The sequence below is a fragment of the Heterocephalus glaber genome, unplaced genomic scaffold, assembly GCF_053883595.1.
Source record: "Heterocephalus glaber isolate CG9 unplaced genomic scaffold, H.glaber_assembly_v1.0 deba00001608, whole genome shotgun sequence".
NCBI lineage: Eukaryota > Metazoa > Chordata > Mammalia > Rodentia > Bathyergidae > Heterocephalus > Heterocephalus glaber.
This window is the reverse complement of record NW_028258379.1, coordinates 37781054-37802154: the sequence shown is the minus strand read 5'-3', so window position 1 is coordinate 37802154 and position 21101 is coordinate 37781054. Positions and strand designations below refer to the sequence as shown.

Genomic DNA, 21101 nt, shown 5'->3' with positions numbered 1-21101 from the left:
CACAAAGGAGCTGTGAGGCCACCTCAGCGGCCCAGGAGGAGAGGAGGACACAGGAGGTGGCCCCTAAGCCCGCAGTTACCTACCCCCTCATTTCCTGTGTGTGCCTACTCCGAGCCGCTGGAGAGCACTGCAGGGGTCGGACCTGGGACCTGGGACCTGGGGGTTAGCAACTCTTTTGTCTCCCTGAATCCTGGGAGAGGCAGCCCCAGAGCTGCCAGCACGGAGCCAGCAGGCAGGAGGCAGCCTGGGGACACTGGTGTGGACTCCAGCCCTTCCTGCTGCCCTTGGATGTGCCCTCCACAGAGTGACCCAGGAAAGCCCAGGAGCAGAAGGCCACATGGGCACTGAGAGAAGGTAGGAGGGAGGCAGGCAGCATTGCTGCCCCCAGTTCCCCATCCTGTTCAGTCCTCACCATCCCTGGGACAGGGTGGCCTCCGGGCCCAGGCTGCAGACTCAGGAGCTGTGCCTGGTGCACCAGACACTGGGGAAGTGAGAGTTCCTTCCATGACTTCACTCTCCTTCTTGCCTGCTTGCCGAGGGGCCCCTTGGGATTCACCCAGCACAAATCCATCTTACCCAGATGCCTTTTCAGTATGTCCATTAAAGCAGAACTTGTCTGAGGACTTTCCTGATGAGCTGGGATCATTCTTACAGCTTTCGTGGGTAATGAATTGACAGGAATTCTAAACTGACTCCGACCAAAGCCACCGTGATAAAGTTAAATCTATTCTGGTACAAATTGCATGTCAGAAGTTGATTAAAAAGCCACTTCTTTATCCAGCCTCACAGCTTGGGACTGAGACAACCTTGGGCTCTGTCCTCTGGTGGCTGGCAGCGGCCACCTCGATCCTCCAGGAGCCCCAGTTCCAATAGCAAACGTCCGGAAACCCCTCACGAGGTGGGCCTGTCCTAGGCCCCTCCCAGCACCAGGACACTGCGTGTGGCTTGTGGCCCGGGACCCTCCAGAGAAGCTTCCCAGCCAGGGAGCTGCCAACTCCCCCAGGCGATGACACAGGAACGCACCTGTTTCGAGGTCTGTCAGATGCAAGGCAAAATCAAAGCCACCACTGAGGATGCGCCGGCCGCAGGGAGACCACTGGGCAGCTCGCACTGCCTCACTGTGCAGGGAGTAGGTCTGCAGGCAGCGCCCGGAGTCCACGGCGTCCCACACCTGCAAGGAAAAGGCAGACAGATAGACAGATGCTTGTGAGAGAGCCAAGGACAGGCAGCACAGACCTGCTGGCCTAGTGCCACCCCTCTGCATGGGAAAAGGCTCACAGTGGAGGTGGAGTCCCCTTATTTTACCAGCAAAACCTTATCTCCATGTTAAAGTTTTCCTTACAGAAATGTGAAGGCTTACTTTGCCCAGGGTTAAGAAAAGGCATTTCCTGTCTGGTCGCTAACCCAGCCATCTGCACCTGCTTCCTACCTGCTGGCCATCAGAGTCCTGCTCCCTCACCAGGCACAGTCCTGTCCCCATCTGGCCTGCATCCCTGTCATCTGTCCTGTAGAGGACATGGCACATGGCCAGGCGATATTCACGAGCTTTTTTAAAACTAGGATGGATCCAAAAAGAAATCTGCCACACCTGCTCAACGGCTGGCAAAGACCAAAACCCTGCCTTAGGCAGCTGAGCTCCCGTAGGAGAAAGCATGCTGTCCTCGTTCCCACTCTGGCTTCCCATGGGGATTGCATACACAGAACAACTTCTGAAAGTGACTTTTGAGCCCAGGTACAGACCACATGCTCCGACAGGCAGGCCATGTGTGCGTGTAGACTGGCTCAGCACTCCCCAGCCTGCAGCAGCCCGGCCACCCCCCACCCCACGTAGCTGGCAGGACTCCCACAGCTGTCCAGGGCTGGCAGGCGGGGGAGATCACAGTGCCCGTTCCTTCCTCACTGTCACCACAGGACAAGGGCTGAGCGCCTCCCCCTGGTGATGCTACCTGCCCATCTGTGACCTGGCCCAGCAGTGTTAGGATCTGGGCCTCAGTCTCCCCTCCACAAAGTGGAGCTCATTAACAAAAACATCACCCAGGGTGCGGTGAGGCTAGAGCTCTGCACAGCACGCAGCCAGGGATACAGGGGACATGTCTGACCAGTGGCATTCCCTGAGCTCCCTGCCGTGATGTCAGGAAAACCAAGACTCATCTGCCTTAGTAAGACAGAAACCCAAACAAAGCCCAGACTCACACTTCCACAAACCCAGTCCTAGGGGAAACCTTCTCGTTAAAGATGAGAAAAAAATCCAACCTGCCAAGACGTGAAGTTCACCAAATGCAAAGGATCAGAGTCCTGTGAGCAGCTTCCTGGAAATATGTAAATGTCTAAGCTTAAGAAAACAAGAAGTCAAGAATAGCCTGCCCAGAATGTTGAGAGCTCCATTCCTTTCTCCTGTACCACAGGGGTCAACAGCAAGGGCTCACGCTGGAAAATCAAGAAGTAGCAATATTCACACTTAGAAACACAGACAGAAATAACAGAAGAAATGGCCAGAAGACTTGAAAGTGGAGTGCAAATTCATGGAAGTGAAGCAGAGAGCACGTTGCTATTTTTTTAAAACTATGTATAGTATGACATTAATAGAAAAAATACAGTAAAATGAATTAACTAGATCTATAGGGCTAACATGGTTAAAAAGTAACAAAACAGCCAGTACATAAGGCAAGCTGTTTATAAAGTATGATCCATTTTATTTAAAAAACACACAAAATACCACTTCATACCTACAGGGGAACCTCAGTTCACGCACTTAATTCTTTTTGTTTTTTCTCTCATACTAGGGATCGAACTCGGGACCTTGTGCTTGCAAGGCAGGCGGTGGAACCACTGAGCTAAATCCCCAGCCCTACACACTTAATTCTTCCCACAATTCTGGTCGCAAACCATACTGGATGAAAATCGGATCAAATTTCTCCATAAGGTCAACACTGAATCTAACCATTGAATTTGATTTATGTGGTTCTCATCCAATTCGGTTATGTGACCAGAACCATCCAAAGAATTAAGTTCGTAAACCAAAGTACTAGTATATACCACTATACTAGTATAGCCACTATCAAAAGAACACAAAATAACAAGTATAGACAAAGATAGAAATTGGAAACCTTGGGTACTGCTGGTGGGAAGGTAAAATACTGCAGCCATTACAGAAAACAACATGGCAGTTCCTCAAAAAGTTAAAGACAGAATTGCCATATGATCCAGCAATTCCATTTCTAGATATATAACCCCAAAATTGAGAGCAGGATCTCAAAGAGATATTGCACACCCATGCTCATAGCAGCATTATTTACAACTAGCAAAAGGAGGAAGCCACCCAAGCTGTCCAAGGGCAGATGAGGAGAGAGACCAATATGGCGCATCCATCCATAGCACTCAGTCTGAAAATGGAAGGGGCTCCTGTGGCTGCTGCTTTATGACAAAACCTGGAGACATCATCCTAAGTGAAATAAACCAGTCACAGAAGGACAAACACTGTGTGACACCACTCACAGAAGCCCCTGAGGGGTCAAAATCATACAGACAGGAAATAGAACAGTTGTTGCCAGAAAGGAGGAGAGGGGAGATGGGAATTGTGTAGGCGGACAGAGTTTCAGTTTTACAAGATGAAAATTGTTCTGGAGGCAGATGGTAGTGATGGTGGCACCCCGATGTGAATGTACTTAATGCCACTGGGCTGCATGCTTAAAGATGGTTAAGGCATTAAATTTTACCTTGTATTTTACTATTGTTTTTGGTACTGGAGATTGGACCCAGGGCCTTCTCACTGAACTACATCCCTAGCCCTTTTTCATTTTTATTCTGAAATAAAGTCTGGCCAAGTCCCCCATACTGGGCTAGAACTTGTAATCCTCCTGCCTCAGACTCCCAGAGTGCTGAGATTACAGACATGCACTGCCATGCAGCTTCACCACAATTTTTAAAAATATGCATACAAAACAAAATCCTATCTCACTTTTAGTCAGGCTGTAAAAACATGCATAGGGCAGCTGTTGTTTCTGGGACTGGAGGAAAGGAGCTGTGAACACTGAGCAGTATTTCCTCTTCGGAGAGAAAGAAGCCAGGAGAGGAGGGGAGGGAGGAGGGCAAGGGGAAAAGCTGCCCGAAAGCTTCCACATGTGACAGCTTTTACCTATTCAGTCACCCAACAAGTACTTCCTGAGTGCCTGCTGCAGTGGACCCTGGACTTAAGAACTCAATTTGTTCAGGAAGGCTGGTTCTAATTCAAGTTGGTCAGTGAAGGCTCAGACTCCTCTACACAGCCTTCAGAGTCTGTCTCCTGTACACAGGCAGATCTCAGTGTCCTCAGAGAGACACTGGCCCAGGATTTCTCAGTTAACCTCACACAGGAGAGGATGCTGTAATGTCCCTTCCAGAGCTCTCTAAGGGTTAAATCTGTATCCAAGACCATGGAAGCACAAGCAGCCGGCATTCAGGTCATAACTCAAGACTTTGGTCATAAGTTAAAACTAAAATTCCAGTCATAAGCCAAGTACTTCGTATGTCAGGCCAGTCATAACTCAGGGGTTCACTGTATTAGCCAAGTATTGATCAATAGTAACCAAAGAAGACCAGGGCCAGGGATTTAGCTCAGTGGTTCCGCTGCCTGCCTCGAAAGTACAAGGTCCCGAGTTCAATCCCTGGTACCAAAAAAAAAAAAAAAAAGACCACAGCCCATGCCTTCAAAGAGTCTGCATGTTGGTGAGGGAGACAGGCACTAAACACACAGGATCTAGAGGTGACAGGGTGGAGACAATGACAGGTTTCTAAAAGTAATAAAGAAAGGGGTTCCCAAGGTCGGGGGGAAGGTGCTTGAATGGCGGCCGGACCAGCTCTCTGTGGGAAGATCGGGAAGGTGAGAAAGACAGGCAGGGGAGGGTAAGAAGGCGAGGTGGGCTGGGGTGGAGGCTTCCAGGCAGGGAGAGGCCTGCACTGGCACAGCCGGGCAACAGCGAGGCCAGCATGGCTGGAGAGGAGATGCCGCTGGAGGTCGCAAGGAGCACAGCACCAGACTCTCTGGAGGCAGAAGGCAGGGAAGGGCTGGCTCCAGTGCCAAAGGGAGCAGAGTGGGGCCAATGGGGACACAGGGAGCTGCTGAACAGCTTCTTCCAGAATATAGGGCAGGGAGGAGGATGGCTCAGAGCACTCGCAGGCAGTGGAGAAGGGGGCCCCGCGGGAGGAAGAACCAGCAGGAATCCCTGGGCTGGTGGTGGCCGGTGAGGGTGAGGAGGAGGTCCAGGACAATGCTGAGGCAGGCAAAGGAGCCGCAGGGTGGTCAGCCTCTAGGAGGAGTCAGCTGGACGGGCAGGAGGCCAGCGGCTCTGCTCTGAGGACAGAAAGGGGTGGCTGAGCAGATGGGGGTGTTCAGGAGAGAGAGGTCCAGGGAGGCCAAGCTTTGGAAGTCAGAGTCACAGAAGGTGTCTCAGTCACAAGCAGGCTGAGCTCTCTCCAAGGGGATAAGCGTGGACATCGCAGGCGGGCTCACGTGAGAGGTGAGAAACCAGAAAACGGGTCTGAGAAGAGCAAGGAGCAGGGAGACGGGGTGCCCTGGAAGGTGAGAGGAGGGGCATCTTGGGAAGAGCTTGGTCCGTGTGTTCCACACTGCTAGAGGCTGGGTCGACCTGGGGACAGACCTGGGATTGAACCTTCTGTGCAGCGGGCACACAGATGTCTGTGATGTTACTTTCTACACCTTTGAATGAGATAGATACAAATAATTCGTGATTTAAAATAAAACGCGAAATTAGTAAGTGGAAGAGAGAAGGGAAGGAGGAAGGAGAGAGGGGGAGGTGGCAAGAAGAATCCACAAAGGAAGAAAAAGGGAGGGGGATGAGGAGGAAGAGGAGAAAGGGAGGAAGGAGCAGAGGGGACAAGAGAGGGGCAGAAGCGGAAGGACCATGGTGGTAATGAAAGAACAGGAGGAAGCAGAAGCGTGAACTCAAGAGCCCAAGGCCAAGAGCAGCGAGTGCCAGGGCAGAGCCATCCTGAATGAGCCCGAGACAGTCCAAGGTGATGGATGCATCCATCTGGGGACCGCACAGTAACCCCCCTCAGAAGTGAGAACCACACGCAGCTCCCGGCTGACGGCGATAGCATCATCGAAATGAGTGCGGCTCCTCAGCCTCACTCCAAGCTACCCAGGGCAGAGGAGCGGTGACTCTCTGCCAGTTGCTCTCCCTAATTGAATTTAATGTTCACTGTCAGGCTTTAAAGATTAATTCTCAAACACGGCGGCAGCCTGAAGTGCCTGCCTTTTTTCAATGAAGTAATTAGAGATCCCAAACTGTCTTCATAGAATTAAGGAGTTAAGTCTTCTGTCAGATGTTCTGAGATGACTGGATGTATTAACTGGAGCCGTTTCATGTGTCCGCCCAGTGGAGCAGATCTGAGAAGAACGTGACATGTAAAATGTGGACGATGGCTTGCCTGTCCCCGGGCACCATGGTTCCACATCACAGTTGCTGAGAAATGGTCCCACCAGGGGTTCCTCATGCTCACCTAAGACCGGGACCAGGTCTGCTGCTCCAGCCACAGGTAGCTGTCTTCCTGCCCGCCTGCCTTTTGTTTTTGATTATAAGAGAAGAACAACCTTCATGTAAAATATTTGAACTGTAGGGAAGTGCAAAAACAAAATCCCACAGGAATCCACCAGGGAATTGTTGTTTCTCTGATTACATTGGAAATAAGTGCTGTGCAGAAAAATATTTGTCAAAAACAGAAAAACACAAAGAAAGCAGTAAGAGTTATCCCTAACTCCATGCCTTGGAGATAACGGATGTCAAACTTCGGACCTCGGCCTCCCTCAAGGCCCCGCCTGGCCGGCCCCTGCCTCGGGGACCCCCTCCTACCCCCTCCTACTTCAGCCCTGGCTCCCAGCAGCCCCTCCACTTCTTGGCAGCTCCTGTTGCCCTGGAAAATGATTCTACAGACCACTCCCAAACTCCCACCACTCAGCACAAGGCTGTGCCACCCACAGTGCCCTGCCCTCTGCCAAAGGAATGGAACCACCCATTTGTCTCCAAAAGCTCGGGGAATCCTCCATGATGCGTGCGTTCAAGGGCTGGAACTGCCTTGAGCCTACAGACGATTTAGGGAGACGCTTTAACACCACTGAGTTTTCCGATCCATGAACGGAATATGGCTCTCTACTTAGGTCTTCTTCAATTCCTCTAAACAACAGTTGGTAGTATTTATTTATTTATTTTTATTTATTTATTTTGGTACTGGGGATTGAACAGTTTGTAGTTTTTATTTTTATTATTTATATATTAATTGGTACATTTTAGGTATACATTTCCATTTATCATTGGGTGTTTGTACCTGAACATGATGTATCTTGGTTCTTATTTTTTTCCCCATTACCTGTGCACCCTTCACCCCCTCCACCCTTCCCTATTTACATAGACTTCGTTTCCATTTTTTTTTCTTTCTCACAATTTTTCCTTTCCCTTCTTCCCTTCCCCTTCCCTTCCCGCCATCCCTCCACCTTTGGACCTTTTCCTATTTCAAATTATCAATTATTCATTTTAATCATTTTCATCCTTATTTATGCTTTCAGTTTCTCACACTAGAGAAACTATTCGGTATTTACACGTGTGTCCTATTTATTTCACTTAAGAGTATGGCCTCAATGTGCATCCACTTAGCTATAAATGTCTCTAGTTTCTCGTTCTTTATGGCTGAGTAGTACTCCATTTTATTAAAAAACCACATTTTCTTTACCCAGTTTCCAGTTGATGGGCACTTGGGCTGTTTCCAAACCTTAGCTATTACAAACTGTGCTGCTATAAACATGAGTGCACATATATTGCTGTGGTGATTCTTTTAATTCTTTGGGGAAGACACCCTGTAGGAAAATAGCTGGGTCAAATGGGACTTCCAGTCCTAGTTCTTTGAGGTATCTCCACACTGATTTCCACAGTGGTTGCACCAGTCTGCACTCCCACCAGCAATGGAGAAGGGTTCCTTTCTCCCCACAGCCCCGCCAGCATTTGTTATTGGTTGATTTCTTGATAGCAGCCATTCTTTGTGGGGTGAGGTGGAATCTCAGTGTTGTTTTCATCTGCATCTCTCGAATGACCAGTGATGTTGAACATTTTTTCCATATATTTATTTGCTGTTTTTACTTCTTTGTCTGAGAAATGTCTGTTCATTTTGGATGCCCATTTTTGAATTGGTTCTTTGAATTTGGGGGGTCTGATTTTTTTCAATTCTTTATATATTCTAGATAGTAGACCTCTGTCTGAGGTACAGCTGCTAAAAATTTCTTCCCATAATGTAGGTTGTCTCTTAGCTCTGTTGGTGGTTTCTCTTGCAATGCAGAAGCTTTTTAATAAGATGAGATCCCAGTTGTTGATTCTTTGTGTTAGCTCCCGTGCTACTGAAGTTGTGTTCATAAAGTCTTTTCCTATGCCAATGTCATTGAGAGTTCTACCTAACTTATCTTCCATCAAGTTTACTGTTTCTGTCTTGATATTTCGCTCTTTAATCCACTTCAATCTTAGTTTAGTGCATGGTGATAGGTATGGGTCTAGTTTTAATCTTTGGCAAGTCGAAATCCAGTTTTTCCAACACCATGTATTAAAGAGGCTATCTTTCCTCCAGTGAGGGCGACTGGCTCCTTTGTCAAAGATGAGGTGGCTGAGTGTGTCTGGAGTTGTTTCTGCATCTTCTAATCTATTCTACTGATCTTCGGGTCTGTTTCTCTGCCAGTACCATGCTAGTTTGTAGTTTTTAAATGAAAATACCTGGCACATCTTTTGGCAAATGTATCCCTAACACTGATGATATTGTAAATGAGTTTTTGAATTTCAGATTGCTCATCTCTAGTACATTGAAATGTGAGTACTTTTTGTGTATTGACCTTGAATTCTGCAAACTTACTGACCTCGTTTTAGTTCTACAAGTTTTTCACAGAGTCACTGGTTTTACTTCCTCCTTCCCAATACAGATGCTTTTCTTTTCCTACTTTATCTTTGCGGTTGCGATTTCTGGCACAATACTAAATGGTCCTGGGGAGGTGGACGCCCACCTTGCTCCTGACGTGGGGGAAGGCAGGGGCTGCCTCACACCAAAGCTAAGGTTCTCACAGATGCCTCGTACCAGTTTCAGGAGTTCTCTCCTACTTCTAGTCTGTTGCAAGTTGTTGTTTTTTTTTAATCAGGAATGAATCCTGAATACTGTCAAAATCCATGTGTTGAAATGATCATGTGGTTTTTTTCAAGTTAATCTTTAATGTACTCTGGCCATTAACGTTGACTTACACTCACCGATCGTCAACTATGAAGCAGAGCTTGCATTCCTGGGACAAATCCTACCTGATCTTGGTATTATATTTGAATTGATTTGCTAACTTTTTATTTTAAAATTCTGTATCTATGTTTCTGAAAGATACTGGCCTGTTGCTTTCTTCTCTTCTGTTTTTTCTTGGTTTGCTATCATGGTAACAGCAGCAGTGTTCCTGCCTCTTTGATATCCTAAAATAGTCTGTAAAGTTACACATTTGTTTACTAGGGCTGCTGGAATAAAGTACCACAGGCAGGGTGGCCTGAATGACAGAGATGCATGAGCTCACATTCTGGAAGCTGGAAGTCTGGATTCACGTGTGGGCAGGGGGACCCTTTCTGAGGCTTCAGAGGAAGAGGCTGTCCCATGCCTGAGACCTGGCCGCTGGCTGATGTCTCCCTGTCCCCTCAGCGTTCCCCTCCCAGGAGATCTGTCTCTAGATCTCTCCTTTTCGGCGCCAGCCACTTGAGATGGGAGCCCCCCTATGATCCATCTCACTGGGCCACCCGTGCCACGGCTCCGCTCCAACTAAGGCCACATTCCGAAGGCCTGGGGGTTAGGACTTCGAAAGCCAAATTTGGAGGTGATGAGGAGACAGGCTATAATTCACACACAACAACTTGGTATCGTTTCTTCTGAATTGTTTGGTAGAATTTACTAGTGAATCCATTTGGACCTGGAGTTTTCTTTGTTTAGATTTTAAACTACAAATTCAATTTCTTTAATAGATGTGAGGATACACACACATACACACACAATCACACAATCCTGGGGATTGAACCCCGGGCCTGTGCACTAGCTACACCCCAATCCCCTTTTTGTTTTTGGTGGGGTTTTTTGGTACCGGGGATCGAACTTGGGTCCTTGCGCTTGCGCAGCAGGCAGCAAAACCACTGAACTAAATCCCCGGCTCTCCAATCCCCTTTTTAACTTCTTCAGACAGGGTCTTGATAAGGTGCCCAGGTGGAACTCAAACTTTCATTCCGCCTGCCTTTGCTTCCTTCCCAAGCGCTGGGATCACAGCTGAGCATCAAGCAAGCTTTTACTATTTAGGTCTTCCGTGGGATTTATTCATGCCACCTAAATTACAGAGTTCACTGACATAAAGTATGATCTCGGTGTCCCCTTAATATCGGTAGGATGTGTAATTCACTTTTATCATTCCCAATATTGGTAATTTGTATCTTTTCTTTTTTTACTCCAGAGTCAGGCTAAAGGTTTTTAACTTTCACTGGTCTCAAAGAGCTTTTTGATTCACTGATATTTCTCTGTTGTTTTTCTGTTTGCTATTTCAATTATTTCTGCTCTTTATTTCCTTTCTTTTGCTTATTTGAGTAAATTTGCTCTCCTTTTTCTGGTGTTTCAGAGTAGAAACTGAGATCACAGACTTGAAAATTTCCTCTCCATAGTACAAGCATTTGGTGCAATAAATATTCCCTGGAACTGTTCTAACTTCATCCTTTTGACTTTTTTTTCCCCAGTACTGTGGATTGAACTCAGGACCTTGCGCTTTCGAGGCAGGCATGGGGCCACTGACTTTTTTTTTTTCAATCTAAAGTAATTCTGTATATTGGCTTCTATTCAGAAAACTTTCTCAGATCCCTATCTGTTTCCTCTTTGACCCGTGGACTACTGAGGAGTGTACTATTTAGTTTCCAAATATTTGGGAATTTTCCAGATAACTTCATTACTGATTTCCAATTCAATCCCATTGCAGTTTGAATGACAGACTTGTGTCGTGGCCTTGAACATGGGCTCTCTTGGTGAACAAAGAAGGCGCGTTCTGCTGCTGTCACACAGAGGGTTCCACACATGTCACTCGACCAAACTGGGTGACAATGTCATTCCGCTCCTCGCTGTCTTGGCTGGCTTTCTGTCTACTTGATCTATTGATTACTGAGAAATCCAAGTCAAAATTTCCAGCAACGCTTGTGGGTTCTATTTCTTCATTCTACTCTGTTGGTTTTGCTTCATGTATGTATTCCATTTTATTACACATGTGCATAAATATTTATGTACCTAATGTTGACCTAACATGATCCACCCACCAGCGGGGTCCTTTGATGAATGGACCCCTTTGCTGTGCTAATTCCTTTATCCCTGCTCTGAAATCTGCTTTGTCTGATCAGATAGTCACCATAGCTTGCTTTTACCACTGTTGATACAATACTGGTTCTATTTTTCCATCCTGTTACATTTAACCTTTTTGTGTCTTTTTAGTGAAGTGTGTTTCTTCTAGGCATTGTATAATTGTGTATCTTTTATGCAACCTAACAATCTTTGTCTTTTAAAGGGTGTGTTTAGACTTTGTCACCCATTGTTATTATGGCTGGGGTTTAAATGTTACCATTTGTCTGTGATCTAGCCCATCTCTTTGTTCTTTCTCCTCCTTTGCTTTTTTTTAGGGGGGGGCTTCTTTTGGATTTTTTATTTCATTTCATTGTTATACCTATAACCAAAAATCTTTTTTGTTTGTCTTATTACTAGTTGCTTCAAAGTTTACAGCATACATCTTTATCTTATCATAGTCTACTCTGGAGTAATATTGCCACTTCCCTTATAATGTGAGAACCATAAAACAATATACAGCATTTCCCCCATTATATCCTTTGTGCTTTTATATTTTTATATCTCCACATGTTATAAGCTGCACAATAAATTTTTGTTTTTACTTTGAATTATTGTTGAAAGTGATTTTTAAGTGAGAACAAGAAGTACTTTCCATTTACCCACGCATTACCATTCGGAGCTCTTCACTCCTCTGTGGAGATGCAGATTTCTATCTGCTATCATTTTCCTCCTGCTTCAAGGACACCTTTTATTAACATTTCTTATAATGTAAATTTGCTGCTGATGAATCACTTCAGCTTTTAAATGTCTGAAAAAGTGTTCTGCCTTTCCTTTTTAAAGGATATGTTACTAGGTATTAAGTGTGAGGTTGGCTGTGATTTGGTTTCGGTTTTTCCTTTAATACTTTACAGGTAATTTTGCCGTCTCCTGCCATCTCTTCCCAGTAGCAGTTTGGGGCCCCTCCATGTGCAGTGTGCCTTTTCCCCTCTTCTGGCTACTTTTAGGAGTTTCCCCCATTGCTGGTAATAACAGACTTCATCATGATGCGCTTTCGTGAACTTTTTTGTCATGTTTCTTGTGCCAGGAATTCACTGAGGTTCCCAAACCTGAGGGTTTCTGATTTTTGTCAAATAGAGAACTTTCAGAGCTTTAGAAGCCATTTTTTCCTGCTCAGGGCTGCTGTCCCGGGTAGGCAGCTGTGCCACAGCTCCCTGACGCTCTCATTAAGCTTCCGCTCTGTGTTCATTTTGGACAGTTTCTCGTTTTCAAATTCTCGGCCATGTTGTGCTGTCATTTCCAATCTGCCATTCATCTCATGCCGTGTATTTTTCATTGAAGACTTTCTTCAGCCCCAGAAGTTGGATCTTTTGATACCGTCAGTGTCTTTCCTTAACATGCCCATGCCTTTCTCCACCTTTTTGCATCTATGGAGTATATTTATAACAGCTGGTTTAATGTTCCTGCCTGGCTATTATATCTGTGACATTTCTGGGTCTCAACCTCGACCAGATGATTCTTCTTCTCATGGCTCCTATTTTTTGTACTTCTTTGAATGCCTTGTAGTCTTTATCTGGACACCAGATGCAGTGAATTTTACTGGATGTTTTATTATTTTTGTATTCCTACGGCTACTCCTGCAGTTTGTTCTGGGATAGTTAAATTACTTGCCAACAGGATGCTACTTGCCAGGGTAGTTCCTAAGCTTAATTATAGGGGCCCAGAGCAGCATTTAGTTTAGGGCTAATTTTACCCCACTACAAAGACAATCCCCTTGCAAATTATGGGGTACAGGAACATGAACTCTTCTTGGTGTTATTAGCTTTCGGGATTTTTCTCACTGCTCATTTAGGGTGGTTCTTTTCCTACCTGGAGGAGTTCCAAACTCCCTCTCACTCTCTCCTCTTTTCCCTCCTGTGTTCCTCCTCCTCTTCCTCCTCTCCCCACTCCCTCTCTCTCATATTCCTGGACTCCCAAGTGCATCTCCTCCTCCATCTCTGGGATCTGGACTTCTCCTCCCTGAGTTCGTGACAGGAACAATTGCAAGGCTCACTTCTTTTTGTTTCCTGTGGCTCAGGGACCTTTATCAGCACTGCTTGGTGTTTTGAGTACCTGAAAACCACCCTTCCTTGTGTTTTGTCTAGTTTTTCAGCTGCTTAAGATTGAAGCATAAATCTGGACCAAGTTTATCCATCTTAACCAAAGGCTTAAGTCCTGACAAGTTATCTAGAAGCGACCAGTTTAATTACTAAAGATTTAGAGCTTTTCTTTTTCTTGAATATCTTATTACAAGTTTAATTCTGTTATGATCAGAAACTAGACTATTATCTAAATCCTTTTAAACATACTGAGATTTACTTTGGCCTGTCTTAGTGAAGTACTACTCGAAATTGAAAAGTATATGTATTCTGTACTTTTTCTATATGGTGTTCTATAAATGCCAATTAAAGTGGTGGAGTACCAGTCTGACCCTCTATCTTTACTGATTCATCTAGTTGTTCATTCTATCAACTGCTTAGAAAAAGGTGTTAAAATCTTCAACTTTGATTATGGATCTATTCTCCCTCTAATTCTGTGAAAAAAGCTTTGCATGTGTTTGGAAACTTTATCAGATAGATATAGATATAGATATGGTTTGCTTTCCTAATAAATTGATCTTTTTTGTCATTATGAAATGTCTGTTTATCCTTCATCCCAAAGTATATTTTACTACTTAGATTTACAATATTTCTTACAATTACTGTTCAGACGCTACTACCTCATTATTCTATTTACTTTTAGCCTACTTTTTTTTTAACTGCACTACTTTTCAACAGCTCATAGTTTAGTCTTGCTTTTGAATCCATTCTGACAATCTCTTTCTTTTTTTTTTTTGGTACCGGGGATCAAACTCGGGTCCTTGCACTTGCGCAGCAGGCGATGAAACCACTGAGCTAAATCCCCGGGCCCTATCTCTTTTCATTGCAATATTTAGTCTATTTACTTTAAATGTAGTTGTTGATATGATCAGATTTATATTTATTTGCTATTTTTTTCCTGATTTTGTCTTTTTATTCCTCTCTTCCTCCTTCACTGCCTTCTTTTGGAGTAACTGAACATTTATTAACTATATCTCCTGACATTATTCTTTTTGTGGATCTACTAGAGACTACAGTATACATTCTTAATATTTTAGTCTTATTACAGTTAACACTATACCAATTTGCATTAAAAAGTTTGCAACTATAAATGTCCTTTCACCAACCCCACCCATTACTCGTAGTTGACATGTATGTTACATTTACATATATCCTAAAACCCACAATGCAACCTATTTTTTTGCTTTAAATACTATACATATTTTTTAATTTAAGATGAAAAAGCAGCCTTACATTTTCCTGCACATTTACCACCCCAGTGCTCTTCGTTCCCTGTGAGTATCTGAGTTGCTCTGTGGTACCCTTTCCCTTAATCTGTAATTTTCATTTATCCAAAAAGCCTTTACTTCACCTTCATTCTTCGATACAGAATCACAGGCTGATGTGGTTTTGGTTTTCTGTCAGTACTTTGAAGATACTGTTCATCTCTAGACTCCATTATTCTGGGTGAAAGTTCAGTGATTTTCACATCATTATTCTCCTCCATGTGATATTCATTTTTCTCTGATTGAATTCAAGATTTCTTTTTATCTCTGATTTCCAGAAGTTTGACTACAATATGCCTAGGTGTGGTTTTCTTTGTATTTGTCCTGTTCAGAGTTTACACAGTATTTTTTCCTTCTGAATCTGTAGATGTATATACAGTAGTAGGTGTATATACAGTAGTACCTCGGTTCATGAATGCTTTTGTCTGTGAACAATTTGGTTTGGAAAAAGAAGCATTTGGCAAAATTCTGGTTTTGCTTGTGAATTCTGTATCAGGTGACAAAACACGAGTCCGGCCATCTTTCCCACAGGAACACAAAGATGGCCATCTTTCCAGAACCGTGGAACAAATTAAGTTCATGAACCAAGATACACTGTTATTACCAAATTTGGGGAAATTTCTGGTGTTATTTATTCAAAATAGTTTTCTCTCCCTTTCTCTCCTCCCTTCCTCTCTAATTACTTACTTATATAACAGATCTTCCCATATTGTTCCAGGACCCTGAATATCTGTTCTCTTTGTTTTTCAGGTCGAATGGTTTCTACTGATCCATCTCTAAGCTCGCTGACTCGCTTTTCTGTCATCTGCATCTTGTTTTGTAGTCTAAGTGGTGAAATCTTAATTTCATATACACAGTTTTTCAATTCTAGAATTTCTATGTTTTTCTTCCAGTTATTTCTCTGCTGAGATTGCCCATATTTTTATTCATTGTGTTGATGTCTTCCTTGAGCCCCTGAGCACATCTCTGATGGCTGTTTCAAGATACTTGTCTGCGGGGGCTGGGAATTTAGCTCAGTGGTTCCGGAGCCTGCCTCGCAAGCACAAGGTCCCGAGTTCGATCCCCGGTACCAAAAAAAAAAAGATACTATTTCAACATCTGGATAATCACAGGAACAGGGCTGCCTTTCCCTTGAATATGCATCCCCCTTTCCTGTTTCTTGCTTTATCTAGTAACTTGGGGTAGAATACTGGACATGCCAAGTGTATCCTGTATTACCTCTGGATTCTGTTTTGTTCCTTTAAAGAATACTGATTTAAACAAACCTGGGAGCGAACTAGGCTCTACTCGGATTGCAAGCTCTGTTCCTCTATGGTGGACAGAGGTGGCAACTGCTGCTCAGATTTCCTGGCTTTGGCTGAGCTGCATGAAGTCTTCCCCATGCACAGGTTCACAAGTGTCCAGAACTGTATTTGGGAAGAAGTTATTTACAGAATTTGGGGCTCTACGGCTTTCTTTCCATTCTAAAATTTCCCTCCTTACTCTTCCAGCTGCTATAGTTTCCCTAAACTCTGACCTCCAGTTCAACCTAGTAACCCTGCCGCTTTTCTACCCAACTTTTAGCACCCTGCTTGGCAAGGACTGAGCTACCCTGGGGCAGAAAATACACGAAAGTGGGAAATTTGCTTAGTGCCATCTTCTTCTAAGAGTAAACTTCTGTCTAGTTTCTGCCTCCTTTGTTGCTCCCCGATACCCTGAGGTGTTGCTGTTGTTGTTGTGCACAGTGTGCAGCTATTAGCTGTAGGAGGATTAATGTGACAGGTCCACTGCTTCCCTCCCAGCAGCCATACCCATTTCCAACGTTCAGCATCTGTTTTGCAGTCAGAGAGAGTAACGCTTCACCCCAGCTCCTCACCTCCTCCCTCACACCTGCCGTACACAGAATCCACTCCTCACTACTTCAGTAAACATCTCCCCGCCCCCCTCCCGGGAGGAATGTTTAGGAGCGAGAAGATGGACGTGTCCTGCATGGGGGCTGCTGTGTCACTGACAACAAGAAGGGTCAGCAGGAGCTACAAGCCGATCTCATTCGCTGCAGGCCTGAGCTCAGAACGAGGAATGAATCGAGGAGACGATCCCGCCCACGCTACTCCCCTTTCCCCGCCAGCTTCACAAAACCCTGGAGAGAACCCTGGGAAGATGGCAGGTTTCTAACGTACGTGGCGTAGGAGTTCTAACCAATTTTATTTAATTGCTAAGGGGAAGGTACCCCGGCTGGTATCTGGGATGGGGGCTCACACTTGCAGGAATAGCAAGAGCAAAAGCAAGGTCTTCATTTTGCATTATCCTCCTAAGCGTTTCCTAAAATGTTTTCCAGGCAGGCCAAAAGATGCAAGGTCTCTCTCTAAGTAAAGGTTGAGGAGAAACTTGATTAGAATCTGTAAGTACATGAACATTCATTATACAGAGAATTCCAAGAAATTATTCTCTCTACTCAATAAGGTCAGAACAAAGAGAAGGAGTTTTAAATGTCAACATAAGATGTAAAAGGGCAAAGAAGAGGTTTCTTAGAGTACAAAGGATTAAGAGCAAGACATCACAGAGAAGTAAGAGTGGGTGGAGAGCTGGAGGGGCTGGGTCCTCAGGTAAGCCATCCCGAGAGTGGGGGCAGGTCCCCATCGGGGGAGGAGCCTTCCAGGGGTGGGGACTGCATCCTCCAAAATCTGCTCCCTTGCTTCCTGCCTCCAAGCAGCAATGATCGCACCTCAAGCGTCACTGCGTCCCACTTTGAAGCGTGTTACAAGAATTAACTCAGCCCTTGCCCGGTCCCTGTAAAGTCAGAAATGGGAGCTCCACGGAACAGAGAAGGAAAGCAGAGCACAGAGAGGTCACGTGGCTCAGGTCATCCTGCGAGGGCTATGACAGAGCCGCAGGCCAGGCAGACCCTGGGTCCAGAGCAGGCAGGAGTAAATGCTGATGATCTTCTCCCACCACCTGCGTCAGCCCGAGGTCTGGGCTCGCCTGATCCGGAGACTCCGGCTCCCACAAGGAACAGGGCTTGGAGGCAGGTGGTGACGGCCAGCCACCATCATGAACATGTTTACCATCACTAACTGTACACTTAGGAGTGGTCACGATGGTAAAAGTCTGTGCATTTTTCTACAATAAAAAAAATGTTTGGAAAAAAGCACCTGTTTCCACTTTCACCCCACAGTCTTGCCAAGTAGCAAGCGGAGTGGTGCCCTGAGCCCCAGGTCTGAAAACCCTCCGGTAGTCTCCCATCACACCCAGAATGAATCTCACGCACCAGCTACCCCCACACACACAGCCAGCACCTGCCACCCTCGGGTCCATGCACCTGCTCTCCTCCCCTCAAGACTCAGAGACGCTCCCAGCCCGCCCTCCACACCCTGCTCCCATCACCTGCCTTCACATTAGCCACATCACACTTCCTCGACACATGTATCACTTCCTAACCTACTTCTCTGTTAACCTGCCTATGTGCTTGTTGTCTGTTTCTTCTACTAAAAGGTAATCTCCATGAGGTAAGGAGACTATCTACTCAGTTTAGGTTTATTCACATCCCAGGGTCTCGAACAGTGTCTGGCACACAAGAACCTCAATAAATGTCTGAGGGGTAAATGAAGGCATAGACAGCATAAATGGATGATGGATGAATGGATGGATAGATGGATGGATGGATGATGGGTGGGTGGATAGGTGGATGGATGGATGGATGATGGGTGGGTGGATGGATGGATGATGGGTGAGTAGGTGGATGGGTGGATGGATGGATGGGTGGGTGGATGATGGATGGATGGGTGGGTGGATGGTAGATGGGTGGATGGAAATATGGAGAGGTGGAAGGAAAGATGAAGAAAGAAAGAAGAAGGGAGGGATAGAGGAATGCATGATAAATGGGTGGATGGGTGAGTGGGAGGGTGGATAGACAAGTGGATGAAGTACTTTTCGGGACCACTCCAGGTTGAATGTCACATCTGTTCTTGGGCCACAGGCCTCTGCTCTATGATGTGCTTGCTATGAATACAGATAATGAAAGGGGTTCTGGATGCCTGTACTCCTTTATCCTAAGAAGTACTTTCTCCTTCAATAATTTGGGGGGGGGGAGCTGAACTGGTCAGAAGGAGCAGTAAAAACATTATACCTTTATTTCTGTGTATTGCGTTCAACAGCACTTTTTCAAATTGCAAACATCGTGCCATCCTCACACAGACTCATGAGGTGGCCAGCAAACCTATTTGTTTTTATTTTTCATTTTATTTATTTAGATTGACTCGTAATTGTACAAATTCATGGGTTGCAGTGTTCTTTTGATACCTGTAAACACTGTATAATGATTCAATTCCTATCATTTCAAGCATCTATCATTTCTTGGTAGAGAAACATTCAAAATCGTCTAGTTATTTTGAAATAACTGTTTGTTAACTAGAGGCACCCCACTGTGCAAAGTTAAGAGAAGGAAGTGTAATCAAGGCCAGCAAAGTCACTCTCTCCGCTGGATAGATGCGCCAACACAGACAGAAGGACTGGGGGACTCGCCTTTGCTCGCTGGGCTCCTTTTTACTTGGGGTTTGCCCGCGCTGAGGGCTTCCCTCAGTGCTGGAACGGTGTGGAACCAAGAGCTTGGGGGTCTATCGGAAGCAAAAGATGCTAAGGCCTCACAGCAGATGTGTGCTGTGGAGGAACACATTTCAGGAGAACTGAGTTCACCTTGATTCTGGCTGGAGGTAGGCAGGGTCCTCCTGAGGGACAGTGTGGACAGGGACTGTGGAGAGGACAGCAGGACAGGCCGGGGCATGGCCAGAGCCCTGGAAGAAGTTGCAGAGGAACGGGAGAGGGTGAAATGCAGGGCAGGTTATGCAGCTGGCAGACACTGGCACAAATGTGGAATTTCGTCCCTCCAAGTAAAATGGGAGGCTCCTGGAGGGCGTTTAAGCAGAGCACAAAGCGATAACTGTTTTCACTTTTAGAGAGCACTCAGGTGCTACAGAAGAGGCCAGGAAAGTACAGGCAGACTAGCAAGAAGGTGACCAGAGGGGAGTGGGTGGGGGTGATTGTGTGGCTGCAGCCAACTGAGGAGCCCCGGGCACCCTTGGGAGATGAGCGGGGCGGGGGGGGGGGACCTGGCTCGAGGAGCAGTGGGCTGGAGCAGTGGACATTTCTGCCCACCCGGGAGCAGAGGCAGGGAGAGTCACAGCCACCGGACATGGTTCATTCCGAGGACAATGTCAGGGCTTCACTTTGACCAGCGACAGCAGATGTCCGCACAGGCGGGCACAAGACCTGGTTTCAAACCCTGCCCTCAGTATCCTCCACAGGCAGGGACTAGCGCTGCTCAGAGGGGGCTCTCAGAGCACAGTCTGATGGGGAGGGGCCAGGGATGGAGCCCAGGGCCTCGCTCATGCTGAACACCTTCTCTACCACGCTCTACACCCCGGCCACGGTGCTCTGCCACAGCTAGCAGGGTTTCCAGCCTAATTCCTCCTGAAGGCCAGGCTGGGTCCTGGTGTCACACACAGCCACAACCTGGGGAATAGGCCTCCTGGCCTCGGCTTTTGCAGAGAACCAGCTGAGACCCCCTCGGCCACATGACAGCCAGCTAGGGCAGGCCCCAGGTGGAGGAGACTGCTCAGAAAGTCAGGATGCTCAGGCCCCGCTGCCATGGCAACTGCCACAGACCAGGCCTGGCTATCTCTGCTCCCCAAGGAGGCCTCCCAGGGCAGCCCCAAGGGCAGCTCCAGCAGGTATCACACCTCGCTAGCTCGCCCAGACTGGCCTGGGAAGGAAGCAATCACTGTCACCAAGACTTCTTCATGTGCACAGAAATGAGTACCGCCCCTCAGCCCAGAGCTTCACCCAGGAGCCCAAGACGGAGGCGAGCCATCCATACAGCCTTCTCCAGCTGTGGGCTTTTGCCGGGCACATCTGGGCTCTGTGGGGGCTGGAAACAGGCCCCACGTAGGGAGCGCCTTCCTGAGAGGGAGCCCCTCCTGTCCAACCTCTCCTCCCATCTCCATCTTCCTTGCACACCACTTGGCTGCTATGTTCTTCACAAGCCCAGCCTTGCACAAGCCCTCTGTCTTTTTGAAGTACACAACCCCACTCCTGGGCCAGCCGGTTGGCCTCCACTTTTCCCTCAGGTCTTGATGAGATGCTCCCTCCTCCAGGAAGCCCTCCTGACTTCCCCAGGATGGGTTAAAGCCTGATGGGCGTCCCTGCAGCACCCACCACGTCCCCTCTGGGAGGACCAACACGCCATCTGGTGAGGGCCTGGTGACCCCTTCCTGAGGCTTGCGTGGTGAGCACAGGTACTCAGTGGGACCACGTGCTGTGTGGGTGTACTGTTTCTCAGTCTCCGTTGCTACCCACCCCTCCTGCTCTC

The 21101-nt window shown here is 46.5% G+C and overlaps 1 protein-coding gene across 4 annotated transcripts in view; it reads right to left on the bottom strand.

The window, feature by feature from the left end:
- Wdr25 (WD repeat domain 25) overlaps window positions 1-21101 on the bottom strand; it is a 140106-nt gene that overhangs the window by 52234 nt on the left and 66771 nt on the right. For all 4 annotated transcript variants that reach the window (XM_087195594.1, XM_087195591.1, XM_087195592.1 and 1 more), the window contains exon 3: window positions 1024-1171. In XM_087195594.1, the coding sequence (XP_087051720.1) occupies window positions 1024-1171 (148 nt within the window). The remainder of the gene's footprint in view (window positions 1-1023; window positions 1172-21101) is intronic.